The sequence below is a fragment of the Rhinoraja longicauda genome, chromosome 23 (assembly GCF_053455715.1).
Source record: "Rhinoraja longicauda isolate Sanriku21f chromosome 23, sRhiLon1.1, whole genome shotgun sequence".
Classification (NCBI taxonomy): domain Eukaryota; kingdom Metazoa; phylum Chordata; class Chondrichthyes; order Rajiformes; family Arhynchobatidae; genus Rhinoraja; species Rhinoraja longicauda.
Window position 1 is genome coordinate 27,865,323 of NC_135975.1, and position 25,045 is coordinate 27,890,367.

A 25,045-nucleotide genomic window follows, 5' to 3' on the forward strand; every position below is an offset into this window, starting at 1 on the left:
CTTAATGCAGATATAAGAGAGCTCTCAGCACCTAGTCTTTCCTCCAGTCTTTCCATCACCTTTGGAAACTTTTATTGCTGTTTATCAACACGAGGACCAAAGTTGTGCCAATGAAAGTCAAAGAAGCCATTATGAGACGGAGAAACAAGAATAAAATAGTTGAGAGACATCAGCCAAACCTTAGGCTTACCAAAATCAACTGTTTGGAACGTCATTAAGAAGAAAGAGAGCACTGGTGAGTTCACTAATTGCAAAGGGACTGGCAGGCCAAGGAAGACCTCCACAGCTGATGACAGAAGAATTCTCTCTACAATAAAGAAAAATCCCCAAACAGCTGTCCGACAGATCAGAAACACTCATCAGGAGTCAGGTGTGGAATTGTCAATTGCCACTGTCTGCAGAAGACTTCATGAACAGAAATACAGAGGCTACACTGCAAGATGCAAACCACTGGTTAGCTGCAAAAATAGGATGGCCAGGTTACAATTTGCCAAGAAGTACTTAAAAAAGCAACCACTGTGGAAAAGTTCTGGGCAGATGAGACGAAGATTAACTTATAACAGAGTGATGGCGAGAGCAAAGTATGGAGGAGAGAGGGAACTGCCCAAGATCCAAAGCATACCACCTCATCTGTGAAACACTGTGGTGGGGGGTGTTATGACCTGGGCAAGTATGGCTGCTGGAGGTACAGGCTCACTTATCTTCATTGATGATACAACTGCTGATGGTAGTAGCATAATGAATTCTGAAGTGTATAGACACATCCTATCTGCTCAAGTTCAAACAAATGCCTCAAAACTCATTGACTGGCGGTTCATTCCACAGCAGGACAATGATCCCAAACATACTGCTAAAGCAACAAAGGGGTTTTTTCAAAGCTAAAAAATGGTCAATTCTTGAGTGGCCAAGTCCATCACCTGATCTGAACCCAATTGAGCATGCCTTTTATATGCTGAAGAGAAAACTGAAAGGGACTAGCCCCCAAAACAAGCATAAGCTAAAGATGGCTGCAATACAGGCCTGGCATGCAAAGGATCTACAACAAAATACTAAACATGACTACTTTCATTTACATAACATTGCTGTGTCCCAAACATTATGATGCCCTGAAATGGGGGAACTATTTATAAACACTGCTGTAATTTCTACATGGTGAAACCAAAATGTATAAAAATGGCCATTATTAAAATCTGACAATGTGCATTTTAAACGCATGTCATTTTGTTTTCTATTACAAATCTGAAATTGTGGAGTACAGAGGCAAATAAATAAATAATTGTCTTTGTCCCAAACATTATGGAGGGCACTGTATCACGGAATGTGTCTCCAGGGACAGCAGGCACAGCTGAACTAAGCGCACTGGGGTTTCTGCCCATTGTTTTCCAAAGAAGGTCATCTCATCGGTGTCAGGATCTGTGAACTCTTCCCCACTTCCCCCACCCCTCCCCATGTTCCTTTCTATTCTACCCCCCTCCTAAAGCTGGCATTATTCAGAAGTACACAATTCCTGCCTGTAACCTGACATGTGCCTGCCTTTAACACTGACAGCATTTCTTTGGGTTTTTTCAAAGCAAGTGTAATTCTAGAGATGTGATAATGCCCCGCACAGAATTATCTGAAGTTTGATCAATGTTCTTTATTGTTGTACGATGCAAAGTTTGAAGGAGATGTGCTGGGCAAGTGTTTTTTTTTTACACAGATGGTGCTGGGTGCCTGGAATGTCCTGGCAGGAGTGATGAAAGCTGATACGATAGTGGTGTTTAAGAAGCTTTTCAATAGATACATGGATATGCAGGGAATTGAGGATATGGATCATGTGCAGACAGAGAAGATTACCTAGTAATCTCCCAGATTCGATGGGTAGTTTAATTTGGAATAGTTTTGAAACACATAGAATCAAGGAACTGCAGATGCTGGTTAATACACAAAAAGACACAAAGTGCTGGAGTAAATCAGCGGGTTGGGCAGCATCTCTGGAGAACAGGGATAGGTGAAGGATCTTGACTCGAAACATCGCCCATCCACGTTCTCCAGAGATGCTGCCTGTCCTACTGAGTTCCTCCAGCACTTGGTATCTTTTTGTTTTTTAACTTGGCATCATGTTCAGCACGGGCACTGTGGGCCGAAGGGCCTGTTCCTGTGCTGTCCACTTCCATGTTCTATGTTGTGCATTCTTAAATCAGTAAGGGGTGAATGGTAAATGCCTTGAATAGATTAAAAGAAAGCGAGCATTGTTTCTCTGCGTGGTTTTGTTTTTCCTTCGGTTTGGGAAGTTGGCAAGACATTGAACTTTAAATAATACTCATTCTTCAATGGACCTTTCTGTTTTCAGTGTGTATTTTAAGATTTTTTCTTCTTGCAACGTGCCAAAGATGACAAGTTGTTCGTTCCCAGAGTGCGTGCTCGGTGCCTGAATACCTGGATAATAGTTACAAGCCTGAAGGGCAGTTTAAACATTCGTGTCACTGAAACTTGGCTTTTGAGATCCTTTACATCGCTCCGTGTGATCTCTGGCTTCAGTTGTCAAACAAACACAGCAAGACGCTTGCTTGGACTATCAGCCTGATTTATTAGTCCAGTGAAGCCTCCAAACATTCTGAACCTTCTACACATCAAACAATCTTTGTGGGGGGCCACATTGTATTGGCAAACTGTGAGCCATGGCCGGGGGGTTGATATCAAATGCTGTGCAGTCCACAGGCTTCACAATCATGACCATACTTTATTAGCCAAGTGTGCTTTGCAACATACGAGGAGCTTCATTTGCCATACTGTCATATCAATAAAAAGCAACAGGACATGCAAAATACATTTTAACATGAACATCCACCACAGTGACTCCTCCACATTCCTCACTGTGATGGAAGGCGAAAAAAAGATTTGATCTCTCCCTTCTTTGTCCAACAGCAGTCGGGGGTCTCTAACCTTCCGTTGACGGGACGATCTTGGCTCCCGCAGCCGGTGGCGGGCCTTCCTTGTCGGGGCGATCAAGCTCCTGCATCGGGGGGGGGGGGGGGGGGGGGGGGGGGAAATCTCAGCTCCCCGGGTCAAGTTTACTCCTTGCAATTAAATTTAAACCATCACATTTTTCCTTTGTTAGATACAAAACCGATTGTGCCAACATGGCAGATACAGAGGAGCTCTCAGAAGAGATGCAGTAAGTAATATGAATTGTATTATATATTGTCATATTACAGTCAAATTGAAAGAGCAATTGTTTTATTTCACTGATGATTTCTTTTGCTTTTCTCTCTTTTGTGAACAGGGAGAAGGAGGAAGGTAAGGCACTATTTCTGATCATTCTACTCATTTTTCTCCTTCCATCTTACTTTCTGCAGAGCAAACATCTACCAAAAATTTGCCGCTTTGCAAAATTGCCCCTAGTGTGTCGGGAGTGGATGGGAAAGTGGGATAATGTAGAACTAGTGTGAACGGGTGATCGGTGGTGTGCGTGGGCCGCTGGGCCTGTTTTCTTGCTGTATCTCCAAAACTAATCCAAACTAAAGGTGGGAGAAATATTTACCTACATGGCTTGTTCAACGTAGTTTCCAGTACATCTGCGGTGAAATGCGAAAGTGGTTTTAAAAATGGGAGCAAAATGAAACCTGGAAGAGAGATTCTGCAGCATCTCCTGGAATGGCGAGGACAGTAATTCTTCCTGAATTTAGGCTGTTGCATAACTAACTGGATTATTTAAAATGTTTGCATTAGTGGAAGAAATAGTAGAAGAGGAACAAGAAGCTGCTGAGGATGAACCCAAATTGGAAGAAGGTAAACTTATAGTCTACCTTGTCAATGAAGCCACTCTGTATGTTCTGCTCTGAGTTCACTTCATCCCATCAACCATGCCATTTACATCTCCGGCACACAATGATGCCTCCAGTTTCCATAAAAGTGCCCCAACCCGAAATGTCACTATCTATCTTCTCCAAAGATGCTGCCTGACCTGCTGAGTTACTCCAGCACTTTGTATCCTCTTTATGTAAAGCAGCATCTGCAGTTACTTGTGTGGTGGGTATTTGGAATGAGCTGCCAGAGATGGTAATTGAAGCAAGTAATACAGCATCATTTAAAAGATATTCACGTGGATAGGAAAGGCTTAGAGGGATATGAGACAAATACAAGCAAATGGGACATCTTGGTCAGTCTATTTCCATGCTCTGTGACTCTATGTCTGACTATCTATCTTTCTAAACCAAAATAGATGGAGTAAAGAATCGTGCATGTCATTTGGCTGCTTCACTGGTCAGACAATGAGGTTTTGGCACTAACAAAATGTTCTGATCAACCACACAATTTTGTGTCAGATGAGCCATAAAAATGTAAGGCTGATTTTTAACTTGTCATCTCTGCTATTGGAACCTTTTTTCCATTCTTGCGCACTGGAAAATCACAAAATGTAACTGTGTAGAATGGACCTGCAGATGCTGGTTAATACCAAAGATAGACACAAAGTGCTGGAGTAACTCAGTGGGTCAGGCAGCTTCTCAAGAGAAAAAGGATGGGTGACATTTTGCGTCGGGACCCTTCTTAGTCCCATATACTCAATCCCTACCACTGTGGATAAGGACTTCAGACACATGGACACACGGTAATCTCCCAGTCACACTCTATCCTTCTCTGTCACACATCGCATGGTATGCAGGTGAATATTTGGACCTTTTTTGGTTTAGTTTATTGCCAACGTATACCGAGGTACAGTGAAAAACCTTTGTGTGCTAACCAGTCAGTGGAAAGACTATGCATGATGACAATCGTGCCAATCGTCCACAGTGTACAGATGCAGGATAAAGGGAATAACGTGAATAACGTTTAGTACAAGATGAAGTCTGATCAAAGATAGTCCAAAGGTCTCCAATGACCACCTTCGTGGTCATGAGGAGGTCATTCAAGATCTCCCTCTCCAACAGTCGGAGTATCTCCAGCAGTGTAACTGCAGCAGTTCTAGAGGGCAATTAGGGATGGACAATAAATGCTGACACTGATCACCCCTCGGCAAATTATTAACAAATAGGCAACCGAGTTGCAATTAGTTAGACATAAGAAACTGCAGATGCTGGAATCTTGAGCAAAGCACAAAGTGCTGCAAGAACTCAATCAATCTGATATGTTTCCTGAAAAGACACGAGCATAAATTCGGGGATCTGTGATAAACATTCAAAGTGGACGGCACAGTGGTGCAGCGGGTAGAGCCGCTGCCTCACAGTGCCAGTGACCGTGGTTTGATCCTGACCTTGGGTGCTGGCTGTCTGTGTGGAGTTTGTACGTTCCCCCAATGCACTTGGGTTTCCTGTGCTCCAGTCTCCTCCCTCACCCCAAGGACGTGCGGGTTTGTAGGTTACTGGGCCCTCTGTAAATTGCCCCTGGTGTGCCTCATAGTCTTGGTGGGCCAAAGAGCCTGTTTCAATGCTGTACCTTTCAATTCAATTCAAACTCCCTCCACAGATGTTGCCCGACCCCTAAGTTCCTCCAGCACTTGTGTATTATCGAGCTGTTATTAGCTTTCAGTTTTCTTGACGTTTAACTCGATCTTTTTTATCTTCATCCAACATGCAGATACTCCCCAAGGTACATTGTTTGTTCGTTTGCACGTTCCAGCATGGTGTGTACTAACTTTGACCTGACCTGATATCCACCAAAACAGTTTGATTGCTTTAGTGCTTGTCTGTGTCGAGTGACCCATGATAGTAGCCCTGCCCTGTCGATGCAAACAGAAGTCCCCACCACCATATATTGTATTTGAACAAATAAATATCATTACAGGCAGTTTTGCTGCAACACAATAGTTATGTTCCTAAGAAACCTTGTGTTATAGAAAACCTGTTATTATGCCAATTGTTGGCAAGGGGGGATTAGTAGCTAGAGAGTTTCAGACTTGTCATAACAAAGTTATTTTCCCTGCAGAATATTCATAAGGAAATGTAATTTCAATGGCAATATGTTTATTTTTGTTATAAATACTGTATGCTATGTTGATTAACAGAGTATGACTGCACTAATGTCAATAAAAGCAATAGCTTGCCAGTTTCAATGGCCTTCCATGGTTGAAGTAGAAGCTGAATTTTTTAGAGCCAATGGTAACTGATTACTGCAGAGAAGTAACATGGAAACAGTTTTCCCCTAAACTGTTTGAATCGAAGACAGTTTTTTTTTCCAACTTGGCAATTTCCATAGTAACGTGTAAGTGTTTCTCTAGTTCCTGATTGAAATTGCACTAGAACAATTTCAGCTTATGTAGTGCAAATAATGTTCATTCACGTTAATTCTTGCAAATTCATGTTATGGAAACACCTGTAGGAGCAGAACTGCCTCAATCGAATTCCCTGCGGAAATATGATTAAGAAAGTCTAAGTGGGTATCAGGGCTACAGTGATGGAGTGTTGATATGAAACCATTCTCGTTTTAGACTGAGAATGCACAAGTGTTGCCAATTTAAGTTACTTATCTGAAATTATCAATAAAGTTATAATTATCACCAATGGTATATTATTTTAAATATCGATATTAATTGGGATCTTGTAGGCACAGATTTGCTGTGTCTAATTTTAAATAATATTCATATTCTAAATTAAGTTTCAAAAAAAATTCTATTCTAAACTTTAAAATTAATTCTAAACTTCGATATGCTGTGATGGAAAGTTTAATTTTTTCGATGAGAAACGGGTATATTCATTTTTAGGAAAGAGCAAGATCACAGTTTATTGTCCAAGTGTCGTCTCAAGTGAAAGGCTTTCTAGCGCTTGTTAATTGGAATGAAGCTAAGAGTCAGAGTGTACTCATTCATTGTAGAATCTGAACCCAGTCTCCAGCCTCACTGCCTGTCTACTGCATATTTCATGTTCATAAGTCATCGGGGCAGAATTAGGCCATTTGGCCCATTGAGTGTCCTTCGCCATTCAATCATGGCTGATCTATCTCTCCCTCTCAACCCCATTCTCCTGCCTTCTCCCCATAACCCTTGACACCCGCACTATCTCTACCTTAAAAATACCCAGTGATATGGCTTCCACAGCCATCTGTGGCAATGAATTCCACAGATTCTCCCCCATCTGACCAAAGAAATTCCTCATCTCCTTTCTAAGGGAACGTCTTTTATTTATTCCGTTACTTCACTACCGTGTTTCAACCATTGTTGACCCGAAACGTCGCCCATCCACGTTCTCCAGAGATGAAGCCTGACCCACATAGTTACTCCAGCACTTTGTGTTCTTTATGGCAAAGAAAACACCCATTTCTTTATCTTCTAAATTTTCCATTGAGCTAAACCATCTCACCGACAGCTGATTTACTAGCGTCTATGTCTTGCCTAGTAATACTGGTTATAGTTCTTGATGTTTTTGTCACCACTTCTCATCTAACTGTGTTTTCTCTCTTTCAGCAGAAGAAGCTGAAGAAGGTACCATCACTTTTAATTTTATGAGCTAGAAACATTTTAGAAAAAATGCTTAATGGCATGCACAGTCAAAGGAATTTTGTTAAGTGAAATCAAAGCTCTATTTTAGATTGGATGCCAGACAAAAATAAGAATGTCTTGCAATCTAGAAATGCAACATTAAGTTTCAGCTTGTGAGTTAGATGGTTTGAAAGATACCAGGTCATAATGTATAACGGATTGGTTGGCTATGTATACTGTTGAAAGTTTACAAGCAAAAGACAGTTTCTGCTGTCTGCATAGTCTGAAGAAGAGCCCTGATCTGAAGTGTCATCTATCCATGTCCTCCAGAAGTGCTGCCTGACCAGCTGAGTTACTCGGGCACTTTGTCTTTTTTCTCTGTAAATCAGGATCTGCAGTTCCTTGCACCTACCATAACTTGTATACACTGGAATTTAGAAGGATGAGAGGAGATCTTATCGAAACGTATAAGATTATTAAGGAGTTGGACACGTTAGAGGCAGGAAACATGTTCCCAATGTTGGGGGAGTCCAGAACAAGGGGCCACAGTTTAAGAATAAGGGGTAGGCCATTTAGAACTGAGATGAGGAAAAACTTTTTCAGTCAGAGAGTTGTGAATCTGTGGAATTCTCTGCCTCAGAAGGCAGTGGAGGCCAATTCTCTGAATGCATTCAAGAGAGAGCTAGATAGAGCTCTTAAGGATAGCGGAGTCAGGGGGTATGGGGAGAAGGCAGGAACGGGATACTGATTGAGAATGATCAGCCATGATCACATTGAATGGCGGTGCTGGCTCGAAGGGCCGAATGGCTTCCTCCTGCACCTATTTTCTATTGTCTATTGTCTATGTAGCATTGATCACTTCCTTAAGCGGTAGGTCTGCAGTTATACCTCTTGGTGAAGTTCTTGCTGTGTTCTTGATTAGTATGGGTGTCAGGGGTTATGGGGAGAAGGCAGGAGAATGGGGTTGAGAAGATAGATCAGCCATGACTGAATGGCGGAGGAGACTTGATGGGCCAAATGGCCTAATACGGCTCCTTTAACATGAACCTATGAGATCAGTCTAAGAAGGGATGGCATTTAAACATAATATTTTCACTCTTGTGAGCAGGAATTGCTTTTGAAGTTAGGGGTCTGAGATACTTTGATAATCATTTTGAGATAACATTTCGTCAGGTGTCCAATGAAAATATATTGACCACTTAAAAGTCAGAGCCTCTTCACAGTGTTGAAATGTCAAGGACTAAAGGGCACAGCTTTAAGGTGAGAGGGGCAAAGTTTAAAGGAGATGTACGGGACAATATTTTCTTTTTTTACACAGTGGGTAGTGGATGCGTGAAATGTGCTGCCGGGGTGGTGATGGAGACATATACTTTAGTGGCATTTAAGAGGCTTTTAGATAGGCACGTGGATATGTAGGAAATGAAGGGATATGGATGGCATGCAGGAAGAGATCAGTTTATATTGGCATCACGTTTGGTGTGGGCTGAAGGACCTGTTCTTGTGCAGAACTGCTCTATGTAGACACGAGGAACACAGATGCTGGTTTACAAAACGCAAAAAGTGCTGGACTGACTTAGCGGCCTGTTCCTATGCGGAACGGTTCTATAATAAGATACAAAGTGCTGGAGTAACTCAGCGGGTTAGGCAGCATCTCTGGAGAACATGGAGAGGTGACATTTCAGTTCAAGTCTGAAGAAGGGTCCCGACTTGAAACGTCACCTTTCCGTGATCTCCAGAGATGCTGCCTGACCTGTCGAAGTTGCTCCAGCATTTTGCACCTTCCTGTGGTAATCCAGCATCTGCAGTTCCTTGCTATTGCTGCTCTATGTTCTATGTACCTTCCCTGGGAATGTTTGCAGCCACTGCCTCCCTCGAATGTGTGAAAGTAAGAAGGATGTGTGTCGTTGCACATTGTGAGAGGAAATACAATTGCTGTTGTTTGATCATACTGTCTAATTGGAATCCAACAAAAAGGAATTGCTAGGTCATTGAAGGGTTCATTTTAAGGAGGAGAGGAGAGGTGTTTCCCTTGACTCCTTTATTAACACAAGTCTGTGCCGTCTCTGATTATTGTCATCCAACTGAACGCGAACGCGAACTCGACATTTGCACAATTCCATCAGCACTGCGATGTAATTCCACTAGCATCAGGATCGAACCATCCCCACACAGGCAGCTGAAGAGTGAATACACTCCACAACAGCTGCGCTGCAGTGCTGACTCCAATCCATCTGGAACACCAGTTTCATCCCTTAATCCCAGATAATTTTTAAACGAATTTCAATTTCTCAAATTTCATGGTGGGGTTTGAACTCTTGTTCCCCAAGTTCTTTGTAAAGACCTCTGGATTACTTCTCCACCACTTGCATTAACTTTGAACAATTGCCCTTTAATCTCACTGATCTCACCGCCTGCTTCGGCAACTCAAACCCCCAGGAACGAGGGAGACTGCAAACAGTGGTGGACGCTGCCCAGTCCATCACGGGGACCGACCTCGCCACCTTAGAAGGGATCTACGGGAGTCACTGCCTCAAAAAGGCAGCCAGCATCATCAGAGACTTGCATCACCCTGGCCACACTCTCATATCATTCCTGCTTTCGGGAAGAAGGTACAGGAGCCTGAAATCTGTAACCTCCAGATTCAGGCCCAGCTTCTTCCATACAACATCGGGCTATTCAACACTACAATCGCTAAATAGGCTCCGAACTAAATAGACTGGCGGACATTATTTTTGACTTTGCGCTAATATTGTTTACTTATTTGTCTTTTATATATACTGAACTTTGTTGTTGTTTGTAGATGGGCTATTGCATGCTAGCCAATCGTAGTGCTTGTTAGTAGTAGTCCCGCCCAGTATGTGCTTTATAATATTAAGAACTCGCCTACGTCAGGTGGTAGATGTAGCAGCTCGGAGCTGTAATGTACTCCAGGTCCTATGATGTAAGTGTTTCAATAAAATGATGCGTTGTATCTTAGCGTGTGCTTAAGCACTTTGTTACATGGTGTCAGAAGTGGGATCTGAACCCATGCCTCCAATTGGAGACCAGAAATGGGTTTTGCAGAATAATATGTTTACATATCTGATGTACTGCTAAAAGTAAGAATTTCAATGTTCTGTTTTGGGACATTTGACAATAAACCACTCTTGACTAATCTGTATTTTGTGAGATAATATCGCTTGCCACTGATTCTACGTGCATTTGTAAATTCTAATTTATCCAAAGTTAAATATTATTTGAACCTTGTATTACATGGTAATACATAAGTTAATTTATTTTCCTCTGTTGCAGAAGAGGCCAAGCCTAAACCCAAGTAAGTCACAACTTTAAACGCTTGTAAAACTCAAGTGGAGTTTTTGGAATGTATAAGAGCCCTACAGCATAGAAACCTGGTGGCACAGTGGGTAGAACTACAGTCTCATAGCACCAGAGACCTGGGTTTGATTTTGGATGCTGTCTGTGTAGAGTTTGCACGTTCTCCCTGTGACTGTGTGGGTTTCCTCCTGGTGCTCCGGTTTCCTCCCTCATCCCAAAGAGGTGCAGATTTGTAGGTTAATTGGCCCTCTGTAAATTGCCCTTGGTGTGTAGGGAGTGGATGAGGAAGTGGGATAGCATAGAACTGCTGTGAACGGCTGATTGATGGTTTGTGTTGACTTGGTGGGCCGAAGGTTTTGATTCCATATTGTATGATTCAAAGATGAATAACAACATTGTTGTTTCATGGTTATAAACCAAGTTACAGTTTGGATTCAGTCCATGACATCTTTTCTGTTTGTTTCTCCAAGTTACCTGGTTTGTGACGTGTTCAAGAAATTATTATACTTGTTTTATGCCTCAAATATTTCTGTGCAGGTAAATATGTGATTGAATGACAGGTACTCTCAGCCTCCATAAAACTGGTGTCCATAAAGGTCCCAAGCTGTGGTCAAAAACAAAGATGAACTGAGATTTTTCACTTGAATGAATGAATGTTTATTGGCCAAGTATGTACACATACAAGGAATGTGCCTGGGTATAAGAAGATAACTGCAGATGCTGGTACAAATCGAAGGTATTTATTCACAAAATGCTGGAGTAACTCAGCAGGTCAGGCAGCATCTCGGGAGAGAAGGAATGGGTGACGTTTCGGGTCGAGACCCTTCTTCAGACTGAAGAAGGGTCTCGACCCGAAACGTCACCCATTCCTTCTCTCCCGAGATGCTGCCTGACCTGCTGAGTTACTCCAGCATTTTGTGAATAAATACCTTCGAATGTGCCTTGGTGCTCCGCTCGCAAGTAACAACACGAACATTCAGTAAACAATTAAGAATAGCGCATAAAACATTAAGAATACAGCATTACGGTTTAAACATGTGAGTGAAATAAACCAGAGCAAAAAGAGAAGACAGACTTGAGTCTGGATTGAGTAGAGCTGCTACTCGCAAAAAAAAAAATGTTTTTATGTCTGGCTGTGGCGGCTTTGACAGTCCGGAGTCGCCTTCCAGATGGAAGTGCTTCAAAGAGTTGTTGGCCAGGGTGAGAGGGGTCAGAGATGATCTTGCCCGCTCTCTTCCTGGCCCTTGCAGTGTAAAACTGTGTTCCATCTGCCTCCAGAGGTCTATGTTTAAATAGGCAAGTTTCTGCTGTGATGTCAGCCTTTGTATTTGTATTTATGTTAATACCAAACATTTTAATGTACAATGCTCTTTATTGCTGTAATCTGTTCCTCCAATATTTGCATGATCCTTTAGTTTTCTCGAGACCCCAGCCTTTACAGGATAAATCAAATTGACAATTATGGTATTATCCACATGGTAGATACACGAGATAAAGTAATCAGTGTAATCTGTGCTTTTTGCTGAGCCAGGGTATTCCAAAAGCTTTGTAGCTTTACAATGAGCAGTCGCAGTTTAGAAACACAACGTTGAATCTGGCCCTTCGGCCCACTGAGTCCGTGCCGACCAGCGAGCACCCATACATTAGTTCTATCCTACACACTAGGCTGTGGAATATGGGAAACTGGAGCAAACGGTCACGGGGAGAACGTGCAAACTCCGTACAGACAGCACCGTAGTCAGGATCGAGCCTGGGACTCTGGCGCTGTAAGGCATCAACTCTACTGCTGTGCCACCGTGCAAAGCAAGAAAAGTGGGAGGCATTTTGTACACAGTAAGATCCCATAATCAGTGACTTGTGGTGATGAGATAATCGATGAATTGGGGACGGTGATTTTACAAAGGAGATACAAAGAGCTGCAGATGTTGGTTTCCAAAAGAAAGACACAAAGTGTTGGAGTAACTCAGCGGGTCAGGCAGATAGCAGTGCGGGCAGGTGTTGAAGAAACACACGTGCCTGTGGTAGCGCGTCTGAGTAGCAGAGTTAGAGAGCAGCAGGAATCACAGGGGGAGCAGTGAGAGAGGCTCTTACAGAACTCCCATCAGAGAGAGGAGGAGAACTTGCTCAAGGTATGTCCACTTTGAGGGGATGTCCCAGTGGGGCTGTGAAATGTGGACACAGGAGCTGAGAATGCTGCTTTACAATAAACTAAACACAAAGTGCTGAAGAAGGGTCCTGGCCAAAAACATCACCTCTCTGTTCTCCACAGATGCTGTTTGACCCGCTGAGTTACTCCAGCACATTGTGTTTTGTGTGCGATTTTGCATATCTTGTACCTCGTTGCAATTTTATAAACTAGCTATATTGGTAAACCGGAAATTCGGAACAGATATGAAATTAATCTTTCTCCCCGTCTCTCCTAGACTATTTATTCCAAATCTCGCTCCCAAAATGCCCGATGGTGAAAAGGTTGACTTTGATGCAAGTATACTTCTTGCTTGTTCTCTCAGCTTTGTACTTCCTGCGATACCACTCATCATTATACAACCTTCATATCATTGTGAGGACTTTGGGCCCAAACTGTGTCTGGGATTCTACCATGTTTAGTTTAGTTTAGTTTCGAGATACAGCATGGAAATGGGACCTTCGTCCCACTGGGTCCACGCTGGCCATTGATCTCTAGTTCACAGTAGTTCTGTTATTCCACTTTCCCATCCGCTCCCTACACATCAGGGTCAATTTACAGAGGGACAATTAACCTACAAACCCGCACGTCTTTGGGATGGGTAATGAAAGCAGAGCACCCGGAAGAGACCCACGCGGTTATGGGGAGAACGTGCAAACTCCACACACAGACAGCACCCGTGGTCAGGATCAAACCTGGGTCTCTGGCGCTGTGAGGCAGTGGCTCTACCAGTTGTGCCACTGTGCCGCCCTTAACACTATCATGGCAGATCCTTAACCAGTACATCTTTTGTTAATCATGTCTCATTACACAAGACCAAATCCGAAGTAGCTTGTTCTTGGATAGATTTTCTAACATACTGCTTGGGTAAACAATCCCTGAGTAAGGAGTTTCCCCTGGTACCCTTGCTGTTGGTGAGTCTAATCAACGTGCAAATTACAATCTTCCATGATAATTGCAGTTCATTCTTGCGTGCCTTTCGATATTTCCCCATTCCCCCTTCATGTCTATTCCACAGAGCAACGGGATGGAGTCATAGTCATGCAGTGTGGAAACAGGCCCTTCGGCCCAACTTGCCCACACCGGCCAACATGTTCCATCTACACTGGTCCCACCAGCCTGCGTTTGGTCCATATCCCTCGAAACTCCGTACAGACAGCGCCCGTAGTCGGGATCGAACCGGGGTCTCTGGCGCTGTAGCTACCCTTCAATCATTATGGTTCCTTCTCGCTTGCAGGACATTCAGAGGAAGCGTATGGAAAAGGATCTCGTGGAACTTCAAGCACTCATTGAGTCTCATTTCGAGAGGAGGAAAAAGGAGGAAGAGGAACTTATCGCTTTAAAAGCGAGAATTGTACGTTTCGAATGATCAATCTATCATAAACCTAATATCAAATATTGCCACTTATTGCAAGCGGTGCATGTTTAAATCTAAGTGTTAGTACCCTCTGTCTGTGACCACAATATTAGACCCTTACATAAAATTCCAATTTTACAATCTTCCTGCAATCCACAAAGATCGTAAAATTGACCTAGTGCAAGGATCTAAATTGCCCTCACCTGTATCCACCTATCACTCGCCAGACTTTGTCCTGCCCCTACCTCTCTTTTCCAGCTCTCTTCCCCTACTCTGAGAATGAATCAGACCTAACTGAATTTAAAAGAGAGTTAGATAGGGCTAGTGGAATCAAAGGATATGGGGAGAAGGCAGGCGCAGGTTACTGACTAGATGATCAGCCATGATCACAATGAATGGCGGTGCTGGCTCGAAGGGCCAAATGGCCTCCTCCTGCATCTATTTTCTATGTTTCTATGAAACTTCACCTATCCATTCCCTCCACAGATGCTACTTGACCCGCTGAGTTCCTCCGCACTTTGTATTTTGCACTAAAATTACTGATTTTTTTTGTGTTTGCTTGCATAGAAAATGGCCTTTCTGCTACATGATATTTTGAGTTATGAAAGGTTGTCATTTAGGTTTGCTCAAACACCAATCTGGTAATAACCACTCACTGCGTTTGAAGAATATTGTGTGCTAATTAGTAACCAAGATGCCCGGGATAAATTGTCCGCCCATTTTCAAAACGGAGCCATGGAAATCTTTATCCCTGCCAGCCGGAATAGTTTAGAGATACAGCATGGAGTAAGACCCTTTGGCCCACTCAGTCCACACCGACCATCGATCACCGGCTCACACTAGTTCAATGTTATCCCTCATCCACTTCCATACACACAAGGGGCAGTTTGCAGAGGGTCAATTAACCTACAAAGCCGCACGTCTTTGGGATGTGGTAGGAAAACCGGAGCACCCGGAGGAAACCCACATGGTCACTGGGAGAAGGTGCAATGTTCTTTTGTAACAATTTCCAAATAAAAATATTTTTTCAGGAGAAGCGCAGAGCAGAAAGGTCGGACCAACAGCGGATCCGGGCAGAGAAGGAGAAAGAACGTGTGAACCGAGCGGCTGTAAGTCATCGGGATCTCAGAGAAGATCTGCCTGGGGCTGGGGCTGGGGCAGGTTCAGCGGCCATTGAATATTGGTGCATGTGCGCAAGTAGACACCAAAGATACTAGAGGAGCAAGATGTACCACTCCGTCAAAATCGCCTATACTGAAATGTAGTACGCAAAGGAGCGGAACGTCCGCCATTTTAGTAGGCCAAACCCGTCGTTCGCTTAGCCTCTCGTAGTGTAATCAGTGTTTTGGGGGAACAGTATGTGTGATGATACCATAAAAATGCAGAAAATATCTCATCTATCAATTCAGATTTTTGTTATTTTTCTTTTTAAATGTTTCTGCAAGTCTCAGCCTACTAAAATGGCCGTGACATACGACTGTTTTTAAGGTCGAGTGGCCTATCTTGCTCTGCTGTATTATCTTTGGTAGACACTATGAAGTGCCCGTTAGATGACTGATGTGGGGGGGGGGGGGAGGAGGGAGAGCTAGTATCCCACTAAACTTTGGGCACATAAGGAACTGCAGATGCACAGCCAAAACACAGTGCTGGAGGAATTCAATGGGTCAGGCAACATCTGTGGGGGGAAATGGACAGATGATGTTTCGGGTTGGGACCCTTCAGACCTATGGTAAGGAGAAAGCTGGGGGCGGGACAAAGCCTGGCAAGTGATAGGTGGATACAGGTGAGGGGGTGATTGGCAGAGGGGTGGAGTAAGCGACAAGGGGTCGAGGTGAAAAGGCGACAAAAGGCCGTCAGGTAAGGAAAAGAGAGAAATGTAAAGCCAGAGGGAGGGATATAAATGGAAGGAGATGGGGGAGGGGAAAGAGGGAGAAGATAAAAGGGAAATGAGGGATTCGGTGATGGAAGATGAATGTACCGAAGAGGGAAAAGGAATGGGATGAGTGGGAAGATAAAATGAGCAATGGGAGTGGGGGCACAGGAAAGGGGGTTAGGATGGTATTACTTACAATTGGAGAATTCATTCTTCATACTATTGGGTTCATATGTGATAGTAGAAGAATTAGGCCATTCGGCCCATCAAGTCTACTCTGACATTCAGTCATGGCTGATCTATCTCTCCCTCCTAACCCCATTCTCCTGCCTTCTTCCCATAATCCCTGACACCTGTACTAATCAAAACTCTATCTATCTCTGCCTTAAAAATATCCACTGATTTGAGCTCCATAGCCTTCTGTGGCAAATAATTCCACAGATTTACCACCCTCTGACTAAATACATTTCTCCTCATCTCCTTCCTAAAATAACGTCCTTTGATTCTGAGGTTATGATCTCTAGTTCTAAACTCTCCCACTAGTGGAAACATCCTCTCCACATCCATTCTATCCAAGCCTTTCACTATTCTGTATGTTTCAATGAAGTCCCCCCCCCCCCCCCTCATTCTTCTAAACTCCAGCAAGTATAGGCTCAGTGCTGATAAATGTTGTAAGCTACCCAAGTAGAATAAGAGGTGTTGTTCCTCCAGTTTGCGTGAGGCCTCCTCTGGCAATGGAGGAGGCACAGGACAGAAAGGTTGATATGGATGGTAAGGGGTGTTAAAATGGTTAACAACTGGGAGACCCGTAGGGTATTTGGTTATCACAAGCAAGCAAACCTCTATTGACCAGCTCCTAACTTGGCCACAGGGATTATGGAATCATACAGCACCATCCTTGACCCTTCTCCCCATCTGCTTCAGGCAACCACTCAATGGTCAATGGTTCTTTATTGTCACATGTACAAACCTACAGTGAAATTCTACTTTTGTATACAGTTCATTAAAGTATTACCATACCAAAGCACAATGCCCGATTTAGTACAAAGTGCCCAGGAGTAATCCACTGAGACCGCATGCAAGTGTCACCAGGTTTTGCCGCCATTTGCAAAGTCCAGTCCGGTCCGTGCCCGATCCAGGCAAGCCCCAGGCTGCTGCAGGGCCTCCAGCCGTCACCTCTGTCTGGATCGTCCAGCGGACCGTCGTCCCTCTCCTCGCCCGGCCACCTTCAGCCTTTGTGCCCCCGGGGGTGCCTCCCACAGCCGACATTGAGTGTGCGTAAGATAAGACCCCGTTTCACTCTCCTTACTGCCCCCTTGCTCTCACGTCTGCCATCACACCCCTCCCCCCCCCCCCCCCCCATCATCCTCTACTTTTCTCTCTCATCTTCAGGGAATGGGCAGGAGCCCTGCTCGACAGCTCCCTCTACAGGCCACGGCCCGCCGGTCTTATCCACTCCACTAATGAGCAGACTCTCCCTTCAAGGACCCACATTAACACTTGAACCTAAACCTATGTACCAGAATGGATAGGAGATAGACACAAAATGCTGGAGTTACTCGTTGGGACAGGCAGCACCTCTGGAGAGAAGGAATGGGTGATGTTTTGGATCGAGACCCTTCTTCAGACTAATGTCTTGGGAGTGGGAGGTACATAGATAAGGAAGTGTATCGATGTGTGAAAACAGGACCAAGGGAGTGGAGGTCAAGGAAAATGTAGAATAGATCATTGTTAGCTGGGAGAAGGTAACAACAAAGCAAAGACATCAAACACATCACAAAGACAGCCTTCTTCCACCTCAAAAACATTGCCCGTCTCCGTCCATCCCTCTCCTCCACAGCTGCAGAAACCCTCATCCACGCCTTCATCACCTCCCGTCTGGACTACTGCAACAGCCTCCTCTAGGGCGCACCCTCAAAAATCATCAATAAACTTCATTACATTCAAAACTCCGCTGCCCGTCTACTCACACACACCTCGATCCGTGACCATATCACCCCCGTCCTTTATAAACTCCACTGGCTCCCCATCCCCCAGAGAATCCAGTACAAAATCCTCCTCATAACCTACAAAGCCCTCCATAACCTGGCCCCATCCTACCTGACCGACCTCCTCCACAGGCACACTCCCACCTGCACCCTCCGCTCTGCCGCTGCCAATCTCCTATCCCCCCACATCCGGACTAAACGCAGATCCTGGGGGGACAGGGCTTTCTCCATCGCTGCTCCCACCCTATGGAACTCACTACCCCAAACCGTTAGAGACTCCCCCACACTCACCACATTCAAAACATCGCTGAAGTCTCACCTGTTCAGTACTGCCTTCAACCACTGAAGGTCACCTCACCTACTGTCTCCTTTCTCTGTTCATTTATTTATTTACTTATTTATCTATTTATTAATTTCCCTATGTTCTCAAAATCTCTGTAAAGCGTCTTTGAGTATATGAAAAGCGCTATATAAATAAAATGTATTATTATTATTATTAAAGAGAAATAAAATGTAGTCGGAGACAGTAAGACTGGTCAGAGAACTGGGAAAGGGGAGGGATGGAGAGAAGGAAAGCAAGGGCTACTTGAAGTTAGAGAGGTCAATGTTCATACTGCTGGGGTGTAAGCTGCCCAAGCGAAATATGAGGTTCTGTTCCTCCAATATGCGCTGGGCCTCGCTCTGACAATGGAGGAGACCCAGGTCAGATTGGGAATGGGAGGGGGAGTTAAAGTGTTGAGCAATCGGGAGATCAGGTAGGTTTAGGCGGACTGAGCGAAGGTGTTCAGCGAAACGATACCATGATGGATGTTGTTCTGCTAATCCATCAATAAACGACATGTTCAAACACTCGCTGTTGGCCACTGATATTTGTCCCTCAAGAGCGATGCATTGAATTTTTTTATTTTTATTTGTGCAAATTGCAAAACAATTTAATTTTACTGGACTACTCAGCATGTTTTAATCTACCCTCTGTAGGAGGAAAAGAACAGGAAAGAAGAAGAGGAGCTTCGAAAGAAGGTGGAAGTGGACTTCAAGAAGAAGAAGGTTCTGTCCAATATGTCACTGAACTATGGAAGCTACCTGCATAAGGTACGGAGTGTCACACCTTAGCCCTTGGATATACTTGCTGTAACATACAGTTCAATGGTTCCTTTATTACCACCTGTACCAAGGTACAGTGAGATTCTTTTTTTGCATACGGATCTGTAAGATTATTGGCGTACATAAGTACAATCCCTGGCTCAGTACATGATGCCTAGAAACAGCCCGCTGAGTGTATATGTTCGAATCGGCAGGTTTTGGCACCATTTCACAGTCCCAGCTGCAGTGGCCATAAAAGCCCATTACAGCCATCGTCTCCTTCCGGTCGTCCCGCCAGCCATCGTCCCTCTCCTTGCCCGGCCATCTTCACCTTTGTGCCCTGGGGGCACCTCCCACTACTGACCTTGAAGGTGTGGAAGGTAAGACCACCCCCCCCCACTCGTTCTTCCAACCGGCCCTTTACTCTCGAGTCCATCGTGGGGTCCCTCCACCTCCACTCCGATTTGCAGTCTTCGGTGGCGAGCAGGGGCGAGGGACGGTGGCTTCTCTCTCCCGGTTCCACGGCGGGCAAGCTAGCCTGCTGTCTGGGTACATGGCCGGGACTGGGATGCAATGTGTAAAGTAGCTGGGAGTATTGTAATAATAATAATAATAATATATTCCTTTATTCATCCCACACCGGGGAAATTTATAGTGTTACAGCAGCAAAATGAACAGCAAGAGATCATTCATTATAAATAAAAGATACATAAATTGTCATCAGTTTTCTGTGTGTTCTTAGCTGTTATTGTTGACTCGTCTGCTGGGAGCAGTGCTGGTTGTGCAGTCTCACAGCAGCGGGAAGCTAGGACCTCCTATATCTCTCCTTCACACACACTTGGGGTGAAGGAGTCTGTCACTGAAGGAGCTGCTCAGTGCAGTGACACTGTCCTGCATGGGGTGGGAGTCGTTGTCCAGCAGACACAGGGATACATTACTTTAGTTACGTCAAAGAAAAGGAGTTGGTTTCCTTAAATTGTTAAATTTCCTTAACTGAGAAATGATTTAATATCCATTGGTAAAAAGGGCCAACGTTGATCCCATTTACTGAGCCGGATTTTGCTGTTCGATAGACTGAGACCCGTAAAGGTGGCAGGAAACAAACGGAGAGAGAAAAGAAGAAGAAGATTCTGGCGGACAGGCGCAAACCCCTCAGCACCGAGGACCTCGGCGAAGGAAAGCTCAAGTAAGAACTCGCAAATAGCAGCGATACTCTTTGTAAAATTAGCTGGAGAATAGAAACAAGGCTGGTTTGCAGAAAAGGATGCAAAGTGCTGTAGTAACTCAACGGGTCAGACTGCAACGGTGGAGAACATGGATAGGCGATGTTTCAGGTCAGGACCCTTCTTCAGAAAAAATAGCTCCTCTGGTGAATTTTTGTGCCTCAGTGCTTGTGTTAACAGGATCCATAGACCTGCTAGCCATTTTTACACTGCCGCAGAATGCCTGCTGATCAAGTTTAGTTTGCTTGTCGAACTATTCCTTGGTAGGAAAAAATAACTGCAGATGCTGGTTTAAATCGAAGGTAGACACAAAATGCTGGAGTAACTCAGCGGGTCAGGCAGCATCTCGGGAGAGAAGGAATGGGTGACGTTTCGGGTCGAGACCCTTCTAGAGACTTCAGTCTAGAAGGATCTCGGCCCGAAACGTCACCCATTCCTTCTCTCCCCAGATGCTGCCTGACCCGCTGAGTTACTCCAGCATTTTGTGAAATAAATACGGATTGAGAATGATCAGCCATGATCACGTTGAATGGTGGTGCTGGCTCGAAGGGCAGAATGGCCTACTCCTGCACCTATTGCCTATAAAACCCACATGGTCACAGGGGGAACGTGCAAACTCCGTACAGACAGCACCCGTAGTCGGGATTGAACCTAGGTCTCTGGTGCTGTAAGGCAGCAACTCTACCGCTGCGCCACCGTGCTGCCTACGGTCTTTAAGGGGCTGGGTGGTTTGCAACATTCGTAATCATTGGGGTGAAGTATTTGCAACTACACTTTGTGGAATTGGTGTGCTGGCAATTGTCCGTCCAATCTTCCAAAAGAGAATAAACTTGTATGAACTTCTAAACGTCCCGTTCTCATTCCATCCTTTAGGGAGAAGGCGACGGAGCTGGCGGATTGGCTGCTGCAACTGGAGGGAGAGAAGTTCGATCTCAGTGAAAGGCTGAGGAGACAGAAATATGAAGTATGTGGATCCTTGGGGGGGGTTTCATAATCTTGTGCTAAATACAGTCCGTCGGAATGGTCGCATTATGCGCACTAGCAATGTAATTATGTAATGGAAAACTCCCCCTGTCATTATCGGTAAATGATTTGTTCTTTAGAGGACTCAACTAAGGCAAATGTCTCTTTGTAACGTTTCGTTCAGTTTAGATGCACAGCATGGAATGGATCCTTCGGCCCACACAGTTAAGCCGTTCACACTAGCTCAATGTAATTAATGATATTGATTAGTACGGTGTCAGGGATTATGGGGAGAAGGCAGGGAGAGATGGATCAGCCATGATAGAGTGGCGGTGTAGACGTGATGGGCCGAAGCCTAATTCTGCTCCTATCACATGATCTTGGGTCCTGCTGTTACTAAAGGTTCTTTAGTAACTGAGCAGCAGGTGGGGCGGGCTGTGCAGCGGCTGTTTGCTGCCTCCACTCACCAGGCTGCCACGGGCCAGCTTCAGCAGCTCCACCGGCACCACAGCGCTGGCACAGTGTTTCTCCATGCACGCCCATGGCCACCGCCTCAACCTGCTCGCCGCAGGCCGGGGGGGCATGGCAACGGGCGGACGCGGGCACCAGGCTGTGAGGAGCGGGAGGGGGGGGGGGGGGAGAGAGAGGAAAGGGGAGAGGAAAGGGGAGAGGAAGCCCCTCGCCCCAGCCCCTGGGTGGCCATCTTGTATATGACCCGTTGGGTTCCCATTGTGACGTCGAACACGGAGGTATTACTGCGCAGGCGTGGCTGCCGGGCACGGCAAGTGGGAGCGGTTTATTAAAGTTTAAGCAGTAAATAACGTTTAAAATATAACAACAATTTGAACGAAACTTGATACTGCACACCGCAGGCAAATGGTGAGCAAGTTGGCCCTAAAATTGTTGCGCTATCGTGTCACCGTTTTGGCTGTATTTCTGGAACATACATATATACATACATGATAGATGAATGATCCCACTCCCTACACATCAGGGGCTATTTTACGGAGGCCAAATTAACCTACAAACCCACACATCTTTGGGAAGTGGGTGTAAACCAGAGCCCCCTGAAAAAACCCACATTGTCAGAGGGAGAACGTGCAAACTCCACACAGAACCCGGGTCTCTGACGCTGTGACTGCAACGTGACTGCATTTTGCATATTGAAGGGTCAACAGAGTTTAATTGTCATATGTACCGATACCAATACAATGGAATTCTTACCTGTTGCACCTTATAGTCCAGAAACTCAATACCAAACAGATAGTATATAATAATTACTGATACAATAAATGAATAACCATAAAAACAGTTAACTAGAATAATGCAAAAACCATAGTGCAACCATAGACACGGTCCATAGAAGATAACTAGTCGGTGAGGTTAGTGTTGTGCAGTGTCCAAGAGCCTGATGGTTATTTGGAATAAACTGCTTTCAAGATGCAGTGTGGAAATCGGCCCTTCGTGCCACTGAGACCTGCGATCACCCCGTACATCAGCACTGTCCTACACACAAAGGACAATTCACAATTTTACAGAGGTTAATTAAAGTACAAACCTGTGCGACTTGAATGTGGAAGAAAACCAGAGCACCCGGAGAAAACCCACGCGGTCTCAGTGAGAACGTGCAAACTCCACACAGCAGTTGCAGTCAGGATCGACCCTGGGCCTCTGGCGCTGTAAGGTAGCAACTCTACTGCTGCGCCCAAGTTGCACTTGAACCTGGAAGTCACAGTTTCTTCACGATGATGGTAGCGGGGGAATACTTTAAATTGTGCATGCATTTAGTAGTTATATTGGAAACAAAACACTGCCACACTGAAGTATCCATGTTGCAGTTTCCCAATGCATTCTAGTCATCCCCACAGTCTGAGTTGCCAGATCAGAGTGCTGGAGATCACACACAATCTCACTGCATGTTCTTTCTTCCAGATCAGCCTTCTGCAGATCCGAGTTCAGGAGCAAATGGGGAAATTGTAAGTGTTTGCCTTTTACAATTTTATATACTTCTATCAGGTCTCTCCTGCATAACAAAGCAATTGATCCACAGAGTATTATTTGGTATAATAGTTTAATAAAACATGTGGACAGGTACATGGAGAAGAGAGATTTAGAAAGCATATGGGCCAAATGTGGGGAGGTGGGACCAGTGTAGATGAGGCATTTAGGTTGGCATGGTTGTGTTTGGGCATGAGGGCTGAATGAATAGACAATAGACAATAGGTGCAGGAGTAGGCCATTCAGCCCTTCGAGCCAGCACCGCCATTCAATGCGATCATGGCTGATCACTCTCAATCAGTACCCCGTTCCTGCCTTCTCCCCATACCCCCTCACTCCGCTATCCTTAAGAGCTCTATCCAGCTCTCTCTTGAAAGCATCGAACGAACTGGCCTCCACTGCCTTCTGAGGCAGAGAATTCCACACCTTCACCACCCTCTGGCTGAAAAAGTTCTTCCTCATCTCCGTTCTAAATGGCCTACCCCTTATTCTTAAACTGTGGCCCCTTGTTCTGGACTCCCCCAACATTGGGAACATGTTATCTGCCTCTAATGTGTCCAATCCCCTAATTATGACACCAATGGTTGTTATTCATTTCAGAAAGATAAAAGATGCTGTTTTTCAGTAAATGTTATACTGGGCACCTTCAGTTGTGAATTGAGTAAGCATTATATTTATCATGTGTAGGAAGGAACTGCAAATACTGGTTTAAACCGAAGATAGACGCAAGACGCTGGAGTAACTCGACGGGACGGGCAGCGTCTTTGGCAAAAGAGAATAGGTGATGTGTCTCCAGTTTCCCTTTCCCCTGACACTCAGTCTGAAGAAAGGTCTCGACATGAAACGTCACCTATTCCTTTTCCCCAGAGATGTTGCCTGACCCGCTGAGTTATTCCAGCTTTTCGCGTCTATTATATGTATCATGTTTGCCATAAAATGAGACCTTCACGAGCACCGTTTTTCTTTGCTAACCGCAGCAGTTCGAAGGGAACTCGTGGCAAAGCCAAGGTGGGCGGTCGCTGGAAATAGTCGGTGACCGGAACAGAACGGGACCTGCATCTTGTGATGTTCCCCGAGCGCAAGGCAGGACTTCCAAACACCAATAAATGACTTTTCTATGTTGACAATTAAATGAACAATGGTCTTTCTGCATCATTGCAAACAGCATTTCATCTCTTGGTGTCTTAAGTGTCAAAGTCAAAAAAATTCAAAATGCACATTAAAAAAAAAAAAAAGAGTATTTTTGCTGATGTCGATTTTAAATTTGTAAGACTGCGCATTAAAACAAGCCTTTGTGAGCAAAATTACATAGTTGAGACACAAGGAACTGCAGATGCTGGAATCCTGAGCAAAATACAAAGTGCTGAGGAACTCAGCAGGTCGGGCAGCATCTGTGGAGGGAATGCACAGATGATGTTTCAGGTCGGGACCCTTCTTTTGAAGTCTAGATGAGTCCTGATCCAGAAACATTTTCTGTCCATTTCCCTTCACAGATGCTGTCTGAACCATTGAGTTCCTCCAGTACTTTGTGTTTTGCTCAAGATTCCAGTTTAGTTTATTATCATTATTGCCACCTGTACTGAGGTTCAGTGAAAACCTTTTTGTTGTTGCGTGCTATCGAGTCAGCGGAAAGACTACACGTGATTACAACCAAGACATCCCCAATG

At 44.7% G+C, this 25,045-nt stretch overlaps 1 protein-coding gene across 1 annotated transcript; it reads left to right on the forward strand.

The window, feature by feature from the left end:
- The first annotated feature begins 3,230 nt into the window (after window positions 1-3,230).
- Window positions 3,231-24,589, forward strand: LOC144605033 (troponin T, fast skeletal muscle isoforms-like). Its single transcript, XM_078420075.1, has 12 exons — window positions 3,231-3,279; window positions 3,712-3,771; window positions 7,379-7,396; window positions 10,685-10,706; window positions 13,132-13,189; window positions 14,131-14,247; window positions 15,282-15,359; window positions 19,090-19,203; window positions 20,268-20,380; window positions 21,291-21,381; window positions 23,313-23,356; window positions 24,356-24,589. Exons 1-12 carry the CDS (start codon window positions 3,231-3,233, stop codon window positions 24,405-24,407), a joined length of 816 nt encoding a protein of 271 aa, XP_078276201.1. The 3' UTR covers window positions 24,408-24,589.
- Window positions 24,590-25,045: the final 456 nt, after the last annotated feature.